The sequence below is a fragment of the Paracoccidioides brasiliensis genome (assembly GCF_000150735.1).
Source record: "Paracoccidioides brasiliensis Pb18 unplaced genomic scaffold supercont2.9, whole genome shotgun sequence".
Lineage (NCBI taxonomy): Eukaryota > Fungi > Ascomycota > Eurotiomycetes > Onygenales > Ajellomycetaceae > Paracoccidioides > Paracoccidioides brasiliensis.
Genome location: NW_011371366.1, coordinates 473,607 through 494,073, shown reverse-complemented (window position 1 = coordinate 494,073; position 20,467 = coordinate 473,607). Strand labels below are relative to the sequence as shown.

The 20,467-nt window shown below is 45.3% G+C and overlaps 6 protein-coding genes across 6 annotated transcripts; 4 read left to right on the top strand and 2 right to left on the bottom strand.

Annotated features, from left to right (window-relative positions):
- Positions 1-1,225: 1,225 nt before the first annotated feature.
- Positions 1,226-3,875, bottom strand: PADG_06687 (DNA replication initiation factor CDC45; the record flags this gene model as incomplete). The annotated part of the gene is made up of 2 exons (XM_010763894.1): positions 1,226-3,064; positions 3,120-3,875. The coding sequence occupies 2 exons, from the start codon at positions 3,873-3,875 to the stop codon at positions 1,226-1,228; spliced, it is 2,595 nt and encodes an 864-aa protein (XP_010762196.1).
- A 780-nt stretch (positions 3,876-4,655) lies between these two features.
- PADG_12170 (uncharacterized protein) lies at positions 4,656-5,641 on the top strand (the record flags this gene model as incomplete). The annotated part of the gene is made up of 3 exons (XM_010764002.1): positions 4,656-5,171; positions 5,261-5,482; positions 5,567-5,641. The coding sequence occupies 3 exons, from the start codon at positions 4,656-4,658 to the stop codon at positions 5,639-5,641; spliced, it is 813 nt and encodes a 270-aa protein (XP_010762304.1).
- A 715-nt stretch (positions 5,642-6,356) lies between these two features.
- Positions 6,357-7,471, top strand: PADG_12169 (uncharacterized protein; the record flags this gene model as incomplete). The annotated part of the gene is made up of 3 exons (XM_010764001.1): positions 6,357-6,611; positions 6,773-7,036; positions 7,067-7,471. The coding sequence occupies 3 exons, from the start codon at positions 6,357-6,359 to the stop codon at positions 7,469-7,471; spliced, it is 924 nt and encodes a 307-aa protein (XP_010762303.1).
- Positions 7,472-7,927: 456 nt separating this feature from the next.
- On the bottom strand, positions 7,928-8,722 carry PADG_06685 (uncharacterized protein; the record flags this gene model as incomplete). The annotated part of the gene is made up of 2 exons (XM_010763893.1): positions 7,928-8,178; positions 8,332-8,722. The coding sequence occupies 2 exons, from the start codon at positions 8,720-8,722 to the stop codon at positions 7,928-7,930; spliced, it is 642 nt and encodes a 213-aa protein (XP_010762195.1).
- A 2,893-nt stretch (positions 8,723-11,615) lies between these two features.
- On the top strand, positions 11,616-15,389 carry PADG_12168 (uncharacterized protein; the record flags this gene model as incomplete). Its single annotated transcript, XM_010764000.1, has 5 exons — positions 11,616-11,659; positions 11,757-12,093; positions 13,095-13,354; positions 13,409-13,619; positions 13,680-15,389. The coding sequence occupies 5 exons, from the start codon at positions 11,616-11,618 to the stop codon at positions 15,387-15,389; spliced, it is 2,562 nt and encodes an 853-aa protein (XP_010762302.1).
- Positions 15,390-16,464: 1,075 nt separating this feature from the next.
- On the top strand, positions 16,465-19,434 carry PADG_06682 (uncharacterized protein; the record flags this gene model as incomplete). Its single annotated transcript, XM_010763751.1, has 6 exons — positions 16,465-16,702; positions 16,853-17,237; positions 17,334-17,889; positions 17,953-18,663; positions 18,736-18,802; positions 18,860-19,434. The coding sequence occupies 6 exons, from the start codon at positions 16,465-16,467 to the stop codon at positions 19,432-19,434; spliced, it is 2,532 nt and encodes an 843-aa protein (XP_010762053.1).
- Between the last annotated feature and the right edge of the window lie 1,033 nt (positions 19,435-20,467).

Sequence of the window (20,467 nt, the reverse complement as noted above, 5' to 3'; positions counted from 1 at the left end):
TCATTTGCGATGTTTATATTTAGTTAACTGGTCCATGGCTTTTTTTTTTCTTCTTCTCCTCTGTTTTAGACATATATTTCCTTCTTGTAACTCCAGATATTCTTTTTTTCCCCTTGTTCCAGGAAACAAGAACATCTTAATGATTGTATGAACCAGCTACCAGAAGAAAACCTTGTATATATTCTCTATGTTTGCTAGACTGCAGATCTCTACTTTCCCACATTCTGTCTGTCAGACTCCAGTCAATGACATATTATTAAAATCCCATTCTACAGCATACCATAAGTACGAAAATAAGTCTAATGGATATATACCTTTCTATTCGTCAGCTATATAAATTTCGAGATGCAAGCTATATAGAAGCAAGGCAGAACACAGCACCAAAAAGAACAACCGATCCTTACAAAAGAAGTCAGAATGAAAAGCAAAAAAGAAGCAGAACAAAACAAATGCCACAGAAAGAAAAGATCAAACAGAAAGAGCACACAAGAAAAAGAAATAACAAAACACACCCAACCAGCCCACTTCCCCAACATGCAACATACAACTCATAAATATTTAAATCATTTTGTAAATATTAATTTCTTTCTTACAGGGCATCCCATTCCATCCCGTTCCACCGAGCACCTAGAGGGCAAAAAGGAAAGAGGAAAAGCAATCATTAGTAACACCAAAAATCCGTCGTGCAAGACCTTCCTCATCTATCCGTGCTATATACATGTTTTCTTTTGCTTTATGATGAAAATGAAAGGGAACACAGAAGACAGGTATATGCAGATCAGCCTCCAAAAACCAAGGTTAAAACTGAGCAAAGCAAAAGCAAGGCAAATTAAAGGAAAGGAAATCATAAATGAAAACGTGAAATGCATCGGAATGTCGTACGTGATAGGAAACCTGGGAATAGGGGAAAAGTCCGGAGGAGGAGATCGTGGGACGGAACAAGATAGCAGAACGCCTATAACACCACTGTGCTGGAAAATTTGATATGTGATTGGCAAAACAAATGGCGAGGGTTTTATCGTAATATGATTAACCCGCTTAGAATGATTGAGAGAAATCGGGTAAAAATGAAGTAATGGCACTGTTAAACGTGCGCAATAGGCTAGAGAATGGGAATGACAAATTAGTCGATCATCAATCACCAAACCACCTAAATTAACTTGGTGAGTCAAAGGCAGTATGGCGAGCAGTAAATTGTCTGCCATCATATTAAGCACTCCAAACGTTATCCAACCACGCTTCGGAAGCTCAGGGCCTCGAGAAACCCACCCAGATCTTCCTTCTGCACCTCAACCACACAATGCTCGAAACTATCAATTCGCACTCTTGCATTCGTCTCGTGAACGACCTCTTGGAAAGCAATTCCAAAGCGATTTCGGGCAATGCTTCGAGTGCGTAAATTGGTCTGTTCCTTATCACCGTCAGATTCAGAATCAGAACCAGACGAGGAAGAGTTATCGTCCTCGTCTTCTGTCTCTTCTTCCTCGTCATCATTCTCATCATCTCCGCACTCCGCTTTCTCAACAGCCCGCTGAGCACGCCTTTCCTCTCGTTCCGCTCGTCTCTTCTCCTGCGCTTCTTTTTTCTTTCGTTTCTCGTCCCGTCGCTGCGACAGAGCTGCAAAGTCTACCACACCCCCTCCACCACCTGTTCCAACAACTACATAGACGTTCCTATCTTCGTCCAGACCAGCCAGGACGAGTGGTGTCCCAATTGCTCGTTTACCGCCAATCTTCATGCCATCTCCGTTTTCATGCTCCTGTACGCGAACGGCCTCCCCAACCCAAAGTGCGAGTTTAGTCAGTGCCCCAGGATTTGTGAACAGCTTCATATCCGGTCCATCCTTTACCACTGCAATCCTAAACGCACGTAAATGCCGAATTTGGTGCTTGGAGAGAAGTGATGTTCCGGTGCGTAAGATCGCACGATGGAGATGCTGAGCTAGAGGAAGGGCGTTCAAGAGATTCGTTGGAGATTCGGAGGAAGTTAAGGATATGGCATCGTAAGCGCTCCAGAAACGGCTATGTATGTTAGAAGCATCTGAGTCCGAATCCGTAGCATCATGAGACACAGTATCATCATTGCCCTGGGCTCTTCGAAAACGATGACGATCGATATCCATTAAAGAGGTGTCTATTTTCCCAACTTCGAGGATAGCGCCAATAATTACACCGACGTCAGTGGCGGACAGACATGCTTTCCAACCCCAACAGCGAACGAATCCCCAACCTGAATAAGAACCAAATTTACCCCCTGAAGATGCTGGAGGGACCAGCCCTTCCAGTCCGTACAGTGGGGCATACTTGAGAAGTTTTTGCCGCAGCACGCGCTTGAGTTCCATGTCCATATGAGTGTAATTTTGATGGCACTGGCTAAGACTCACACCCATTTTCGCGAGGAGTTTATGGAGGCGTTTGCGCCCAGTTTCGCTCCAGACATGAAGTCGGGCTGCCAGATATGGACTGTGGAGCATACTTTCGTAAAGGGACCAATGGCGGACAAGTAAGAACCGCGGTTCAGGTGAAAGTAGGATAGATGTATCTGTGGGTGAGCGCCCAGTGGTGGGAATAACGTCATGGACTTCACTCCTTAGTGCTTCGCGGCCGGTATCTGAGATATCAGGCGGGTTTAATCGACGCACTTCATCCCGAAGAGCCTGTCGAATACGTTCGCCTCGCTCACCCCCCCAACCCGCCGATCCTCCAGATTCTGAAGCATTAGATATCCCCACACCTGCCATGGTGCGGCCTGAAAGCTCCAAACTAGACACCCCGACAACTGCAAGCCATAGAAGGTCGTTGTCGTCCCGTCCCAGTTCAGATGCAAGAGAGTATAACAGAGATGATATGGGTTCAGAATAAGATGTGCCAAGGGAATAGTAGATTCGCAGGACGGCTTCGTGTTTTCGTTTTAGACGGACCAATCGACGCCGCAGAGTACGCGAAGAGGGTTGCTTTGGGGCTGCTGGGGATTCTGAACCTGATGCGGGTGACGGGGAGCGAGATGCCTGGGAAGAGTCTCCCTGTTCGCGTCCATAACGGTTGGCTAACGTTATTGAAGATCCCTATAACAGTCGTTAGTCGATGTCAGAAAATGGTAGATATTAATATAGTTCTTACAGAGATGCTCCTGCGTCTCTGTCGCGGTGGCCCCTCGTCATCAGACCAGTCATCACCATCATCACGATCTGACAATGACTTTCTTTTCTTTGAATGGGAGCCAGGCTCCTCATCTCGGTCTACGCCACTATCAGAATCGTAATCCTCCCCATCCTCGTCCAATTCAGGCATTTCGAGGAGGGAGCAATAAGCTTCCCTTTCCGCAGTCAATTCTTCCTCAATATCACCATCGTCAAAAACAATTATTCCTCCTTCATTGGATTTGTAAGATGGTGTGATACACCCTTTATCAACGCCAATAGCTTTGTGTCTCTGATTTGGATCCTGTTCCTCCAAATGAACGCGTCGGGGATAACCTCCAAAAACATTGCCCAGATTCCACGGTCTTCTTGCATCAATGACCCATACTTCAACTCCACCCATGCCCCCCGTCTCGTCCACATCGAGGCCTAATATATCGCCCAAATCTACCAGTCCTCCCACACCCATGCAAACAACCACACCCCCACTTCCACCCTCTGTCGTTCGCATTGGACGGACCAACTCTTCTCCAGCACGGGACAGATCGCCATACCCGTTAATTGGCTGTATTTTATGAGGTATATAATCCCGTTTAAGTAATGTCGTAAGGATTCGACAGGCACATAGCGCATCTGGTTCAAGGGCAGCGAGGATAAGTACAGGCGGCGAGAGCGGATGATGGGATCGAAGAAGTTGAAGGTAAAGCTGAGAAATAAGACTCCGGGGCAAATACATCGCAGCAAGATACAGGAGAGGAGATCAAGCAACAGGTACATCGAATTGGTCCAGTTGGGCCTCTCTGTATCATATTGTTTACTGAAGATGTTGCGGTGCTGGAGTAGAAGACGCGGGCATTTTAGCTGCTTGAGTTTCACGCGTCAGACTAAAAGTATCGGAAAGGTATCGCAAATACAAAAGTTACGGTACGGAAAATTACACCGGCATCACGTGGGTACCGGTTTCCACACAAGTCTTTTCATCCCTTCGAATACTTGGGGATAAAAGAGCATTTTTCCTCATTGGAGAATAGGGGTGCGTGAAATAGCTCCTTATTCCAACATCTGAACTTCAAACTTCAAAGAAACGCACAAGTAAACAGCAATCACGGTCCATATACCTTCAATGCAAAAAGTTACCAACTTTGCCACGAGCAGCTTGTCGTGCGGCCAACCATTTGACCCTGGCAATCGATTTTGTCGTCTCAAAATGTGAACTTGCATCTAACGTTAACCATTATGACACATCCCAAATTTGTTTGGATAGAACCAACCAAGGGAACCGGGAAAAGACGAATAATTCATACAGATCTCGCGGCTATTTCAAGTTTCGGCATCCGCAATGGCCCGATAAACTTCCGGCAATCACATACATCACCCACGAGTTTTGACCTCGGCATACCGAGCGTAGGGCAATAATATCATCATCGCCAAATCCCATAGAATATCAAGGCTGTTCGCATATGAATACAAGTCATACCATACTATTTAGTCCTCCTGACAGCCCTTCATCTTCATAATGCCTCTTCTAACCCTCCACCTGCTCACTCTCTCGACGAACACTAATCCGAAAACTTTCATAGAAGAGCTCAAGAAATCTCCAGGGGTCGAGGTTATCGTCTGCTCCCGCCCACGGCATGTGGTTGTCCGGTCCCACATCCTAGACGGAAACCCATTGCAGACCACAAATTGGGACCTGCTAATTCTCCTCCGATCACCACGGAACGCAATTCCGTCCCACCTCCGCGAATCGTATGTAAAGAGCGAGTATTCTATCCAAGCGGGGATTCCGTCAAAGTTGCTATCGACATTTGCAGATCGCGATGCAAAATTGAAGTGCGAAGCATCCTCTATTCCCACTACTGGGGCTCTGGATATTGCTCGCGGGAAGGCTTCGTCTCAAAGCCTGGAACTCTCGCCCGATCTTCTCAAGTTCATGGACGAATTGCTGAAGACCCACGACAAGCCAGTGACGATGCTTAATCTCCTACATTTCCATCAATGTGGGAAACAGGAGTACTTTAAATATGGCCAGGTATGTTATTATCCGCTGTCGTTTCTTGGATTCTTTCCCTTTAAGGTTGAAAGTAATATTTTAATCTGACACTTTCAAAAAAATCCCAGGGTTTTGTCAAAGTCGCCAGCAAAATTGGCGGTGATGCGAAACTAGTCGGCAATGTTGTTCACCCTGCTGCAGATCAATGTGATTCCCGGGGAAATCCAGACAGACCGGAGGAAGATTGGTGGAATGAGATTTCCATTGTCCATTATCCATCCATTCGACATTTCTGCGACATGTTGGCTTCGGAGGAGTATCAGGAGATCAATACAAAGCATCGATTAAATGTAGGTTTGGATTCATCTTTCGAATATTTGTGTGACATCTTTTGAGACATGAGTATGGTTCTAATAATGCGTTCAAATCTCTAGGCTTTGAAAGACACTTTCCTGCTTTGCACTACGGAATTTGATGTCGAAGAGGGTGGGATTCCTGCAAAATTGTAAGTCTGAGGGTGGTACTAGTCTTACGAAATTTCTGTATGACCGACTTTATCTTGGGTATTTTTGACCCTTGACACGATGATAATCTGGCTCCCCAGCCCTGATTGAGAATCAAACTCGGCTCCATCAATCAAGAATTGACCTTCATTTTTAAACCTCTAATTATTGAATCAACCCTTTGAGATTCCAGGTGACCACCAAATGAATCACATCTACCTATAATGTGATACTTTGAAATAGCTTACAACAAAGTTGGTACCAAAAATTGTGTTGCTTTGGCTCTGTATGAGAATTGGGTGCCTGATCCAAGGTAACTTTTAACTCGGTTGGTGATTGGCGGATTTTGGTTCAACCAAGAGTAATATTTTAGATTATAGCTCACCACGCTGCTATATTTTGCATTCCAACACTCAACCTGTGCTTATGTGGCTGCCTGCAGAGATATATGCAATGAGAACAGACAAATGAATCGTCCAATCGATTGCGACCCTATATAACTACCTGTTCTATTCTTAAAATGAATAAATCACTTGGAAGCTTAGAATATTGTGCCTGGTACCAACCATCTCACTATCATGATCGATTAGTTGTGCCTGTGGTTCAAAAATTAGGCACCAGCAAGATTAAATGATCTGTCTCTCCCGTACTTCCTGTGAAGAGCGAACACTTCTCACAGCCATTACTTATGGAATAAATCCATAAGGACTGTAAGAGAAGGATGGATGACAAGGCAAAAGTATACAACTCGAGAATTGAATCCGATGCTGCCCCGGAAGCGCAACCCAAAACCGCAAGTAAGGTTGAAAAGGACTCTCATGGTCTAACTCTCACCGAAAGAGTAGAACAACTTGAGGATGTTTCGGAGAGACCTGATTTCACGATATCAGCAATAGACTGCGAATACAACGTCCATTCCAGGATTATTTGTGCCAGGTCACGGTTTTTCGAAAAGGCCATGAATGGAAACTTCGCTGTACGTCTCTGGATTATAATTACTTAAATATATGAAAACACAATTTCTTCATGTCTCTTTTTACATTCTTCCTCTTTTCTTGTTTTCTTTTCTCCCCCCCACCCCCAACAGTGTGGCTATTTACACATTGAACAAACCCACTAACTTTTGTGTTGTCATAGGAATCAAGGTCAAAAAGAATCCATCTGCCTGAGGAAGAAATGGATAGCCTTGAGTTATTGATTTCCATTCTCTATGGTTTCGAGATTTCATACTATGTAGAGCTTTGGACGGAAGCACAAGATGACTCCAATGGATCGACTGACGGGATCGATAAATCCGAAAGTCGTATTGCGACGCCCAAGCATTCGTTGATGGAGAACAATAAGTGCCCAGATGTCCCTCGACAAAGCGCAGGTCTTCGCCTGTTACGCTTCTACGCCCTGGTTGACCAATTCGATATCTTCTGACTCCAGTCCTGGGCAAAAGAAACGGTGCTCATTTGGACCAAAACAAATGTCCACAGAGGCAGCATCATTGAGGTTATTCGGGATATATACCGATGCGAATCCGGCAACTATACCGAACTCATGGACGGAATATCTGCGATTATTATGGACAATGTAGACATATTGGTCGACCATGACGGCTTTTATTATGTGGTGGCCGAGAATGGGGAGCTTGGGGCAGAGCTGCTTCGATATGTAATATTAACGAACAAAATTGTCATGTCAGCAATGTGCATACACAGTTCATTGGAAAAGCTGCACAATATTGGGGGGCAGAAATTAGTGTATGAAGCTGCGAGATTGAAGTTGAAAATCCATCATAGGTTGGAAAAGTTCCCTGGGCTGTCATCCAGGAAGACAGGTAGTGAGTGAAGCCGTGTATAGCGACTTTCGATATCTTTTATTACCATCCAAACATCAATTTTTCAAACCACTCCACCACGAGTAATCAGTATCTTTGGCAGTGAGCACATTGCGTCAATTCCCGTGGTTGCGCTGCCTGGGTCCTGATATGGCCAGGACATCACCTTCGAGAATTGTTCCTCATCTGTGGAATATTGAAGAGCCAACTCTTCTCGCACAATTTAAATATTTTCACCAACGCTGCTGGCCTAGGAAATAATATTAACAGCACAAGGCGGGTTTACCTGACGGTGTCGTTAACTAGTTACCATGGCTTTTTAAAAATAGAACGGTTAGTCCCGAAAGCATAACTGGTCCCACTGCCTGTGAAGTGACCTTGTGAAGCTCTTAAGTTAACATCGGAAATCTAAAAATCCAAGTTTGTAAACACACAATGTGCAGCTATCTATCGGGTAGTCACTTGGATCAACCTTGCAACTCCGTTGACTTCGGCTCCAACTTCATCTGATAGTACTCGATATCCCACTTTCCCATCACGACACGGGAGTGCTCGACGTCGACGAACCCGTATTTGAGATATAACGGATGTGCCATCATGGAAGATTCGAGAGTTATGGGCACCATCAGATGATCCGCGAGATCTCGTCCCCATTCCAGAAACCGACCAGCGATTCCAAGGCCCCTGTATTCGGGAAGGACGTATAGAGTGTCGAGCTCTGGGAACAATTATAGGAATCAAGTCAATGGGTGGATATAATATACGCATGTATGGATTGTTAAGTGATAAAGAACACTCCAATGGTCAATTGAGTGCATTCTATTCTATGTCTGGGAAAAAGGGGATGGCGAATTGGACAGAAAACACTCACGAATATGTGCTTCCTTAACATGCCTCCACCTCCGATCCGCCACGTCATCAAATATTGCTCTCATAATGCGCTTATCTTCCGGATCATCCAGCCATGGCATATCCGAATCCAACCTAAGCTTCTGCAGTAGAACATAGGTGGGATTCAGCGTGTAATTGGCCATCCCCGCGATCTTCCTTTTGCTATTTTGGTCGACGGCTTTGAGCCATATTGAGTTACTCAAACGTGTATACTTATTGAGCATCTTGTCCTTTAAGAGCTGGCGGTTGCGTGGAGTGTCACTGCCATGGAGGAGAAGTTGAAATTGCTCATCAACAAAAGAACTGAAATGACCCTCGACTATTTCGTCCCAGTCGGAGACTTCGACTTTGGTGATAAAGAAATTCGCCATCGACGAGTTTAGAGCTGACTTCCAGGAACTCCATAAATTTGCGATCCCATCTGCTGTTGTTTCCTATGAGAGCTGACATATAAGATGGGCATCGTACGTAGGATTATTATTGTCACTCCTAAATAGCCCTTTGCTAACCCCTGCCACCGCTTTGCGTCTGCCTCAATGTCGAATCTGCTTAATTGCTGGCGACATCTGCCATCAAAAGAAAGGAACTTCTCTATGATGGGATTTTATCAGATGTGAGAGAGCTGTTTGAGATAGATAGTAGGGTCTGTAAATTTTCTTTTCTACGGCTAATGCATTTTACCGATTGTCCTACAATGATTTTCTTCCAGTAACTACCCAAGATACTTAGTGACCACTCTCGCTGGTCAATTGTAGGGGTTTCCGACAAAACAGCTGAGAAAGGGTCAAGAGTTGCGATGTATTATTTCCATTAACCAAAATTCCATTTTGCGACCGTATTTAGGCTTTTGAGAATTCAGCGGATGCTTTATTTTATCGACTAGCTGAGGCTCAGCACGTTCTGTTATCGCTTTCTACCTTGGTATCCCAATCAGAACCCTATATCCGCTGCTTAGTTTATATCTCCTAGGGGTCAGTCAAATTTTCTATCACGCCCAAAGCCGTGCCGCAACCGTTCCAGGAAACTTCATGTTTGATTTTCGATTAGTATTCATGATATTCTCGACCAGCGCTTGAGTCGTGTCAAAACCGCATCCAAAACTAAAGCTCTGGGGAATAACGTTAAGCCACTTAACATCATTGTGATCACAGATGGTCGTCCTACCGATGATGTGGAAACAGTGATATCCCATGCAGTGAATCGTCTAGACAAATGTAATGCTAAACCTTGGCAGGTGGACATTCAATTTGTGCAGGTTGGAAACGACTCGAAGGCAACGTAGTGGTTGAAGAAACTCGACGATACACTTCACAAAGAATATAATATTCGGGATATTGTTGATACAGCTCCGTGGTCCGGGAGCGAGCTGACACCAAATATGATCATGAAAATCATGCTTAGGGGGGTTGATAAGAGATATGACCGAAAAGCTAGGGTCAAGAGGACCGAATAAAGGTACCTTGTTTTTAACCTGCTGGCTCTAGCTCCTATTCTGGGAAAACCAATTGACAGTTCGCTCCTTTCTGCGGTCGTCGCGTACCCATTTATTCCCTGTTTGGTATGCGTGGGAATTTGCTCTGCCTCCATATCTCCCATGGTTCGCATCGGTTTATATCTGATGGTGATGTCCTCTGTCATGTTAGAAACTCTCCAGAGCCAAATACTGCTCTTTCTTGTCTATCCATATGATGTTCCCTTAGCATGGCCTTATAAGTTTCTTTGTCACTGTCTAACATAATTGAGTCAGTAATATTCATAGAAATGAAAGATCATCAACACTAGAATTCAACTGAAACTCAAGTCAACACTTGAAGCTTGCTCTGAGACACACCATCTTCCTTCAAACCCGCAGAGATTCTGGCCGAGCAGGTAAAATTCGACTGCATCCCAGTGGCCACATTGAGAAAAATAGGTAAGGTACATCAAGCAGAGTTCAATAATGCACATTGTTGCCACAACTTGCCGTTCACAGAGTCACTTTCCTTCGATGAATCCATTCGTCCTGGCAGCTCGGAGTGGCCTCATGGGATGGAATACTTAAATAATGGCTATATATATAGCATCAGAAACACCATGGGGGTTTGGTGGAAATAACGCCATAGCGCTGATTCGGTTTCAAAGGGCTTCATACACGCATTCCTACCCACTCTGTAGAGAAACTCTATGCGGAAGCTCGCTCATAGGAGCTGAATGGTATTCTCGAGCGGTTTCATCTGCCCCCCGCCCAACCCTTGGACAACCACTTTCTCAACAGCGAAAGGCTTCATGGTTACCTGCTGGGCTTTGATAAAGAGCAAAAGTGGGCCTTGAGTATGAAAAGCTGTAAAAATCCAATCATTAAATAACTTGCCACCTTATGTTCAAGAGACAGTAAAGGGGAACGGTAATGAATCTCCTATCACTCCGTGAGTGGCCACCATCTAGTCTGGCTGCGGGATTTGATCATGTGGGTAAACAATCCCCCTCCCAAGATACTTTAAGCGAGAAAACGGTGGGTACTGTATAGTTTCGTGACAATGGTAGTGGCATATTCAGGTTCTAGGCCAAGTTCTCATCGTCAGTTTGTATATAACTAGATTCCAACAACAGAAGCTCTTCGACCTAGCTCTTCAACCTAATCCTTCACTGGTAGTCCTGTGCTACAAGGTGCGGATGACAGCCAGCGACATACGCATGAGCGGAAAGACCAAGGGTATTTTATATTTGACACAGTCTGTCAGTCAAGAGAAGACACAGAATTACTCCATGCATGTGTAGGGACAACATCGCCAGTATTCTGTGCTGCGGTGGAAATTTCTCCATCCAATGAAGTATATGAGTTCCACTATTAACTTTATCCTCGACGATGTGGGACAAACACACCCAACTCTGCATACATTCCCAGGGCCTCTTAGCACAGGCTTTGAGGGGGCGAGAAACGAAATAATTTGATCTTATCAACTTTTAAGGTGCGTGAACCCGTTCACTAACAGTGGCAATTCTTTAACGGTGCGGGTTGCAATAGAATAAACCTGAGGCAGGATGCCGGTCGGTGACCTCTCACATATGCTCTAGCAAAAGCTTAGGCTGGCTGAATATCAAAATGTCAATTTCTTTGAATCTTCGCCATCATTGATGGGTAACTATCATGGCGTCGTTGGTTGGATGGGATGGTCTAACTGAGCCTCGGCAGGGACCAAGTTTTGGACAACCCAAAAAACGCAAACCACCCCCCGTGTGCCGGCATCATCCATCGTCTTTCCTCTCATCATTCATCAGTTCTCAATGCTCAAGCCCTCATTTACAGATCCGCTCAAATACCTTCCAGGGTTAGTCTCAAAGTTCCTGGACACTTCAACCATCCAGGTACCACGCTTACATCCATACAGACGCCGCTCGAACCGCTAACCCAATCTAAAGCACTAGCATCCAATGGGGATTACCACTTAAGGACCATGCTGTGGCCCGTGAGAAACTTGCACTGCAGCCTGGTAAATGCTGCGTGCTGATTTGCTTGTTGTTCGACGGCTTCTGCTATTGCGCTGGCGATTGCGAACTATTGACCAACTGGTGGCCGCCAAGTGGGCCCAAGGAGGCCGAGAGTCTCCTTTTGGCTGGAGCTGAGAAGAAGCTAGCCACTCATGGATGTTCATTGTTGGGAATTGTCGAGATGAAGATTGATACCTACATCGCCTATACAGTTACTGGGCAATGGAGGGGAAAGTTTCTCGACTTCGCATGCTACGGTAATCGGAAGGTTTTGGTTTGTTTTCATTTCATATTGGTTTGTGATTTGTTTCTGTAAATTTGCACGATTGAAACTGGCATCGAAGAATACTATTTCGATGGAAAGTAACTCACTAACTTTGTAGAGTTCCTGTCTAGCATCCCTATTCGCTCAAATATCCCTTTTCTTTTGTTGGCGCCACGAGATTTCCAGGTTGTTGTACCTTGGAACGGGTCAGGACTGGTGGATGCAATAGAAAACGGAGCGCCACATGGGAGATGGGAATTAATGCAGGGAGAGGAGTAGATTCCACCACTACAATTATGGGATTATTCGCATCCTCATACGCCCACGGTGACATCTTTACTGTGAAAATGCAGCCCCGGAGCATGTCCACAGGGCCAATAACTACTGGGTAAACTGGCTCCATGGCCTTCGATCTCTTACACGGCCAGAGGCAGCGTCAAGTCACCCCTGCTCTGTGTTCAGTAACGGGTATTCATCTTCCTCGCTAGTCGCATCCACCATCGCGCTCCAGAGCCAGAGACCAGCACCATAATTTTGTTCTGCCAGTGACGACACCCGTTTCGCTATATTAGTGTCACCGTACCGCCAAAGCCACAACGCCAAAAGTGTTTTATTATTTGTGTCTCGTTAACCATGGCGATTGTTGCCAAAAGATTTGACGACATGCCTTGCTTGGTTTCAACAGCCGCCATTCCATAAAGACCGTTTGCTTCATATATCCCCTCCGACCCCCGCTTTGTTAGAAATAATTTGAATCCCTCATCCTATTTGCTCTCTCAGCAAGCTCCATGATTTCTCCTGCATAATTTCATCTCCATCAAAATCAAGAGCGCTTCCGTAAGGTCTGGCAACCTCCTTGGACGCCCTCGGTTGTCACCCATCGACCGTGCTTTCATCCTAGAACTCTTCCTCATCCTGAGGCACGTTGCGGATTTGAAACGAAATTCCTAAAAATAACATCCAGCAGCAACGATTCTCAGGTTCATACTCGGGACTGGGTTATGTCTTAGCAGCCTTATCTCAACAAGGCTGCTAGTTATATAAGAGACTCTGCGCTGAGTACGGCGCGGACTTTAATATCTGAATCGGGCTATTCGACTGGCGGCAGAGCTATATCAAAGCTGAGGAGTTTCCCCTGGCCGGATCCAGGTTCCTTTCTTTTGATATTCTTCCATCCGTTTTCGGCCTGTTCCATTCAGTATTTACCACTTCTGAATAGCTCTGCTGAAGCTATGGACAGCTCATCTACTACGCTGATAACATTCCTTGTGTAAGCTTGACGTCATATTAAAACCTTTCTGAACTGTGACTGACAGAGCAGTAGTCGAACCCCTCCAAATACCAGTTTTGTGAAGCTCCTTGGATCATGGGACAATTTCACGAGAGCATATCCCATGGAGAGGGACAGTCGAATTGGCAAAGGCTATTGGAAAGGATGTCATACTTTCACAAACATAATATGCGATGGTGAAATAAACGCACTTCCCCCAGGACGAGATGGCGGTCTGAGAATGGGTGGCACGTATTGGTATTATGTAGGTTTTTCAAATGTTCCTAGGGATTCTTCGAACTAGAAAGCTGACTTTCAACCGTAGTACCTAATTGACAATGAAGTTGAATTTTTTAATGAGGCGGAGCCGGTGACCACCTCTTGCCCTTTGCTCCCAGGCCAGCCATTGAACGTCCTCAACGTTCCGATACATTTACCATCCACAGAAAGCTTTCATACTCGCGACACCAATCACGTCTCACAAGTAATCGGTCATGAAACGATGAATCCTGACGACAAATATATGAATCCGAGACCTCCACCTCGGCCTACTTTACCTCGACTCACCACCTCCCCGGCGATGCTCATGCGTAGCGACTACGCTTTAACCCCCACTCTCTCTGCCGGATCATCACTATCTCCTGCTCATGGAAGAAGTGTCTCCCACCCGCGTGCCATCACCTCACGCCGCAGATTCCGCATTGGCGGCAAATTGTCACTAGACCTTAAAATTTCAATTAATCCTTCCACCAAACCCAATTCGCTTCGATCTAGTATAATGAACGTCGCATCCCCAAGATTCGGCCGAAATAATGAGAACAGAGGTCGTCAGCCTCGTGACTGGGCGAAATACCTCATTGTGAAAGTTCCAGGTGTAGAATTGAATTCAAACAGTTACTCCAGTAACTCATCACCCATGTGGAGCCCCGCCAGCAATCTAAACAAGCTATTGCCACATCCTGCTGGTGGATATATGTCCAGTGAACAATCGAATCAGGACAATTCTCTTCGAGAGAGCAGGGGTCCGTCTCCTTCAAATACCACATTGACCTTTAACAATTCTTCACTTCATGGACTTGGCCCTAAGGAAACCGAACGCCCTCAATGGCGACCTCTCGATGCGTATCGAGACTCGATATCGCAGCAAAGCACGCCCAGGTTTATCCCTCGATGGGAATCAAGAGGTGATACCTGGGCCCCAGATATTTCATCTCCCCTGGATCTGTACGAGAAACGTTTGCCAACACTCCCGAACAGTCCGACATCCGCTCTCGACTCAGAATTGCACTCAACGGGAGAGGAACATCTTCCTATTAGCGAAGAAGAGTACCTGCAGAGCCACTTTTCCGACTTCACTGCTGAGTCTCCTGATGATTCCTGCTCTCCGGACTCCTTACAGCCGGGTGGTAGCCGCTTTTCGGAATATAGCACGGATACAGACGATGCATCACCCTTCTCCATGACATCTGCCTCAACGATTAATAGTTATGGCACATTCTCTCCGACAACCAATGAAGACAAGGAGATAGCATTTGAAGTGGCACTCGCAAACCCACCTCCGCAGGCTATCTCGTCCCAAAATAGTACGCAGCAATGCCCATCCAGCACCTTCAATTATTGCCCTGAAGATGTCGATAAATCCTCCCTCTACATCTCAAAAACCCCAAGTGAAGACGACGGCAGTGGGCGCCCTACACCCAACAGAGACACCAACCCCAGGCGAAAAAGTACTGATAAATCCCCTGCAACACCCTCGTGGAAACATCTAATCCTAAAACATAATAACTATTCACCAAATACCAACTCCTCCATCATGGAAGATAATTTCAATAATTCCAACCTCCCCACTCCGCGCCCAAAACCGACAAATGATCAAGACCACCGGATGAAAAATGATAAACATGCTATGACCCCTTGTTGTGGCGTTAGACAAGGACTACAAAATCCCTATTTCGATTCTGCAATGCAGGAGTTAATGAACGAGTTGGGATATTTGGGAGATATTATTCAAGACAATGCCGTGAAAAGTTATTGAAATGGGTCACCCACGGCCTCCCGGCATTTTTTGACCCGATATACGACATTATCCGGTCAAAACTTGGTGGGCCTTCAGCTCCATATCTAGGTCCTTGAAAATGCAGAGTACTCCCACTCTATCATGCATATTTTGTGTTTCGCGTTATTTCTCCATTTATAGAGCACAATATGTTTCTATCGCGGTTTTAGTATTGACTAATATTTCCTTTACCCCTTTTCCCCTTCTTCTCATTAGAGATCATATTTAATTAGGGTTTTGTTGGATTTCTTAGCGTCCTGCAATGTTGTTTTGTTATTATTGTGTTGGATAGCGGGATTGGTTCTGCGACTCAATAGGGGCTGGCTTCTCTACATCAGTATTGCGTGCATTAGGAGCATTACATATTGGGTGTGGGTAGGTACTGAGCATCTGCGTATATATATATTATGAGGCACTGGAAATATCGTAACATAGGAAAACTATGGATTTGCATGACTTTGTGGGTTTGAATCATATTTTTATTTTATTTTATTTTATTTTGGCTCGAATCCTCTGATGAATACTTTTGGGAGAGATATGGACAATTGTATGTAGGATACGACCATTCGTTTGGACATCTAATGATAGAATGAGGCTCTGGAAGCATTCCGTTGTAGTTAAACCCTTAAGAGCTGGTTGTTGAGTTTTAACTATGGTTAACTTCCATGACGCAAAACATAAATATTCGACCGTCGGATGGATTGCATCGCGATATCAAAAACGTCACAAAAATTTCACCATCAACTAACCTGGTCGTATTGTAAACACTCAAATTTTACTCTCACTTTCTATCCATTTTCACAAGCATTCTATCAAATTATAATGCCCACATCCTCCGTTGTGAAATCTCAGCGTAAAAGTTTCAATTTTACATGCGAAACCTCCAACCTTGTTCAATACTCAGAACACCAAGGCTGCTCCAGTCCTGGACGTGATTCACATCTATCTATCAAAGCAAATTAAACGCGATGATCCAGATCATGCCATTTTCCTCAGAATAACCACTTCCTCCCCTTTTAAAGCCTCCCCCATTTCCAAACTAAATCCATCTACGATGAACCCTCAGCATCTCCCCAAGTTGGCCACTCTGGCTGAGAAAACACTCGCGTCAAAATGCAAGCCCGGATCAATGTCGTACTGTCCAACAATGGACCTTATCGCGTTGGCCAGCGCGGACGAACGAGTGGATGTTTTCCGGTTGAATGGGCAGCGGGTATTTGGGGGTGTTTATGGCGGAGGTGGACGCGGTGGTAGTGGAAGAGAGGTCAGAGGGTTGAAGTGGAAAGGGAACGGTAAGGAGATTTTACAATATATACTCTTTGTTTGGGGAAATGTTTAATTTTTCTCCTTTATGTACTAGATGTTTTAGTTTTATCTGGAGATCCTTGTTATTACATTATTTGGCGAGGCTTCACTTTCCGAGATCTAACAGCTGCCTCCAGGCCATCTCCTCGCCGTCGTCTGTTCAGACAACATTATCCGCATATTAAGCGCATACAGCGGCAAAATTGTACATCAACTGCCATGTGGCCCTTTGTTAGCATCTCATTCAACTGCCTCTGTACCACCCTCATCGCTTTCGCCCGCAGCGGATGCAGTTACGTGTGTATCCTGCCTTGGCTGGGGGATGAACTTTACCGATGACAGGAGCGCATTGAAAAACCTTCAAGATGCAGAGAGAAGAATTACTGTCCAAGATCTACTGACGACGCACTCGCAATTGTCGAAAATTGCGCAGCTAAAAGCAGATTTGCCGCGAGAGCTGGCTATGCTAGATATGGAGCGGTCGCTCCCCAAGTTGAGCACCCTACCATCGACGGGGAATGAGTGAGCTTCTGTTATTTTTTAATCTTTGCATCTATAGTTTAATATCCTTTTCTTTATTTTTATATTTTATTTTTTTTACTAAGATGTTTGTTATAGCGATGATGTGTTTGGCACTCGAGCATCGATTGATTCCATCTTTCATGCTACAAACAAAGTAACCGGTGACTCTGTCGACGTTTTGCTAGCAGGCTTCGATGATGGGACCATTCACCTACGGATTTTCGACTGTTTCGATATTGGTCTCTTTCCTGTAGGAGGCTCTCTTGGGGATTCAACGGCAAACAGAATTTTGCTTCATTCTTCTCATCCAATTAGCTCAACCCATTCCCTCTTGTTCTCCACGGAGAGTAATCTGCTCCTTGTCAATCTAGATCTCCGATTCATTACGAGATGCGGGCGGTACCTGTCTCTCCTTGCGTCTAAAGTCACGCAGTTGCAAAATTTGTTGCGGTATATCAAGCAAGTACAGGCTCAGATTCATCTTGAGTGGAAAAATGCGCAGGACCTGCCGGGAAGGTATATTAGGAATGTAACTGAGGATCTACAGGACAAATGCTCATGTGATTTTGTGACTGCTGCGTACCACCTCCTGGTGACTGGGGATTGCTTTCCGCCACTTAAGGAGTTTCTCGTCGAGATCCTTGGCGAGAGGGTAAGTAATGTACTCCAAATTATATCCAGCTACACAACAACACAGCTCCTAACCTATGTTTAGGGCCATAAACGTTGGGAAAAGGCGGTTACATCAGGATATGAAGCACTGAGAAGGCTGACTCACGAAAGTCTCCTCCCTGCACTGGAAAGATGCGGAGTCCTTCTGAGTCGGCTTCTAGGGCTATCAAAGTTCCACAAGCTTAGCCCGATCCTGGGCTTGGAAACAACCGATCTTGAGAAATGCCAGGAAACTATTGACTGCCTTAACCTTCTGTCCCATAAACTTTTGATCCATAGCAGCCGCGAGCTCCTTGAGTTTGCTGCCTTCTCAAAATGGTTGAGACATGAAGTGGATCTACAGGCGGCCGATCCGCTGTCTTCAACGTATGAGGAACTGACGGAGAGCAGTGATTCACTCGACCACGCTCAAACTTTGAGCTATATTCAGGGAGCTATGACGCGAAGCGCTCTTCAGGATTTCATCCAACCTGCTCCCGCACAGTCACAGCCTGATCGATGGGAAACAGTGGGGCGTGACAGCTCGTTTTATGAAACATATAAGAAACTACTTCGACAACAGGATCAGAAGAAATGGACGGACAGGATCGATATACCACTTCTCGGCGATCTCACTTCCCGCCTTGGCTTGCAGTGTGAAAAGGTGTTTAAGCAGATAGCTGAGACACAGCGAAGAGGCATACTGCACAGATCTCCGCTATCCCTAGACCCGGATTGTAGTGCAGATGTAATAGATATGGCGATGAATTTCAGTGTAAGCTGCTGTGGCCATTCTAGTTCTGCGGATGATTGCTATTAAACTGACTGTATCGCATTCGTTTTCTAGCCTTTTGAGAATTCTACATATGCATCTGTATACATTGCATCGAAATCGAAAAGCTCATCATGGATACGTAAGACCAACGATTGATCCTAATCCTGTCTTCCAACTAATTTTTTTTATCTTGTAGTTTATCTGTATAGAGTGCTGCTCAACACAGTCAACGGCGTCAGCTCAACCAAGGCTGCGTTCCTAGCAGTATTAAATCTGCAAAATGGGAATATAAAACAAATCAAGTTCGTTGAGGATGGAACAATGATGCTTCTATTATCTGACGGCAACACCCATCTCGTCAGCTTTCCCTACCTCCCAAATCCTGATGGTTTATTTCACCCCAACTACATCAGACTCAGTGACAGTCCTGAAGCTTCAGCTACATCATCTACTTTGCCATCTGGGATAGCCGAAGATGACATAACGCACCTGTACCTCGCAGATCCACAGCAGCATGCTGACTTTGTGAAACACACTTTCACAGGGCAGGGAAATATGGAGCCGGTCGAGTTTCAAGTCAATGGGCGGAAAGGGAGGAGGGTGGTGTGTGTTTTGTACGCAGATAGACTAAGATATTCTGTGTTTGATATGGATAGTTCTGAGGATGGGCAAGTGGACGAGGAGAATAGCGAGGAAGATCCTGAGGATGTGAATTGGGGTGACACTGGAGATGGAGATGGAGATTGGGATAATATGAAAGTTGAGAAATAGCCTGTGTTGATGTTATTTGTTTCTCAGTGAGATGCTACGGTTAATTTTTTTATTTTTTATTTTTTATTTTTTTATTTTTTATTCTGCGTTTTGTATGTGATTTCTTCGCACAGATCAGAAAATTATATGAATACAAGGGGTCATCTGGCCTGCTTGAGACCATTAGCAGGTGAATGGCATGGACTGGGGTTCAATTAAACTCAATAATGCTCTTCCTGAAGCTGTACCCATTCATGGTGTTTGAGAGCACAATAGGAGGGGAAGGGCAAAACACTGCCTAGGGTGGATCGGTAGGGCTGAGAGTCGAGAGTAGAAGAATAAACTGTGTAAAGCATCGAGTCAACCTCGAGTCAATCTCAAATACCCCAGACTTTCAAAAATATGTCCATACAGCCGTATACACATCTCCATAAGTCCACTTTTTCTTCGAGATACTGGGTATCAACCTCCTAATATTCCACTGTTAATGAAAGGACCTTCGATGCCAAGCCGCCAATAGCTGCGGATGCCTTAACTAGTTAACTTACCTAACCCCGCTGACTAAGCCCACCTACCGCGCTGGACAAAGGCCAAGAGCCTCATGCCCTCCCTCTGTTTGTCCTTCCACACTCAGCTAATCCTCCAAACAAACATCCTCCAAACTTCTACCTCAACCTCCAACCTCCAACCACTCCAGACAACAACCCTCCCCGCTCACCACTCACCTCCCCCAAATTCTCCGGAGACGTAGAACCATCAGGCTACCTAGGCACAGAACAGAGCTTTCCTTTTCTGCCTCTGGGCCTAGATACTCTTTTTAACCCCTTCCCCCACTCTCTTGTTTTCCTCTTAGCCTGTATTTATTCCACCCCCCCCTCCTTTTCTTCTTCCTTAACCTTCTCTGGGCGGGCAGAATCTCTAGGGTTGCTGGGACACAAAGCCTTGTTGACGACGCAACGCACATCATCCGGAACCCTACCCTGCTATTCTTTACAACCGTCCTGTATATCTCCGGAATCTTGCTCAATATATCCCCCCCCCCCCCCCACCCTCC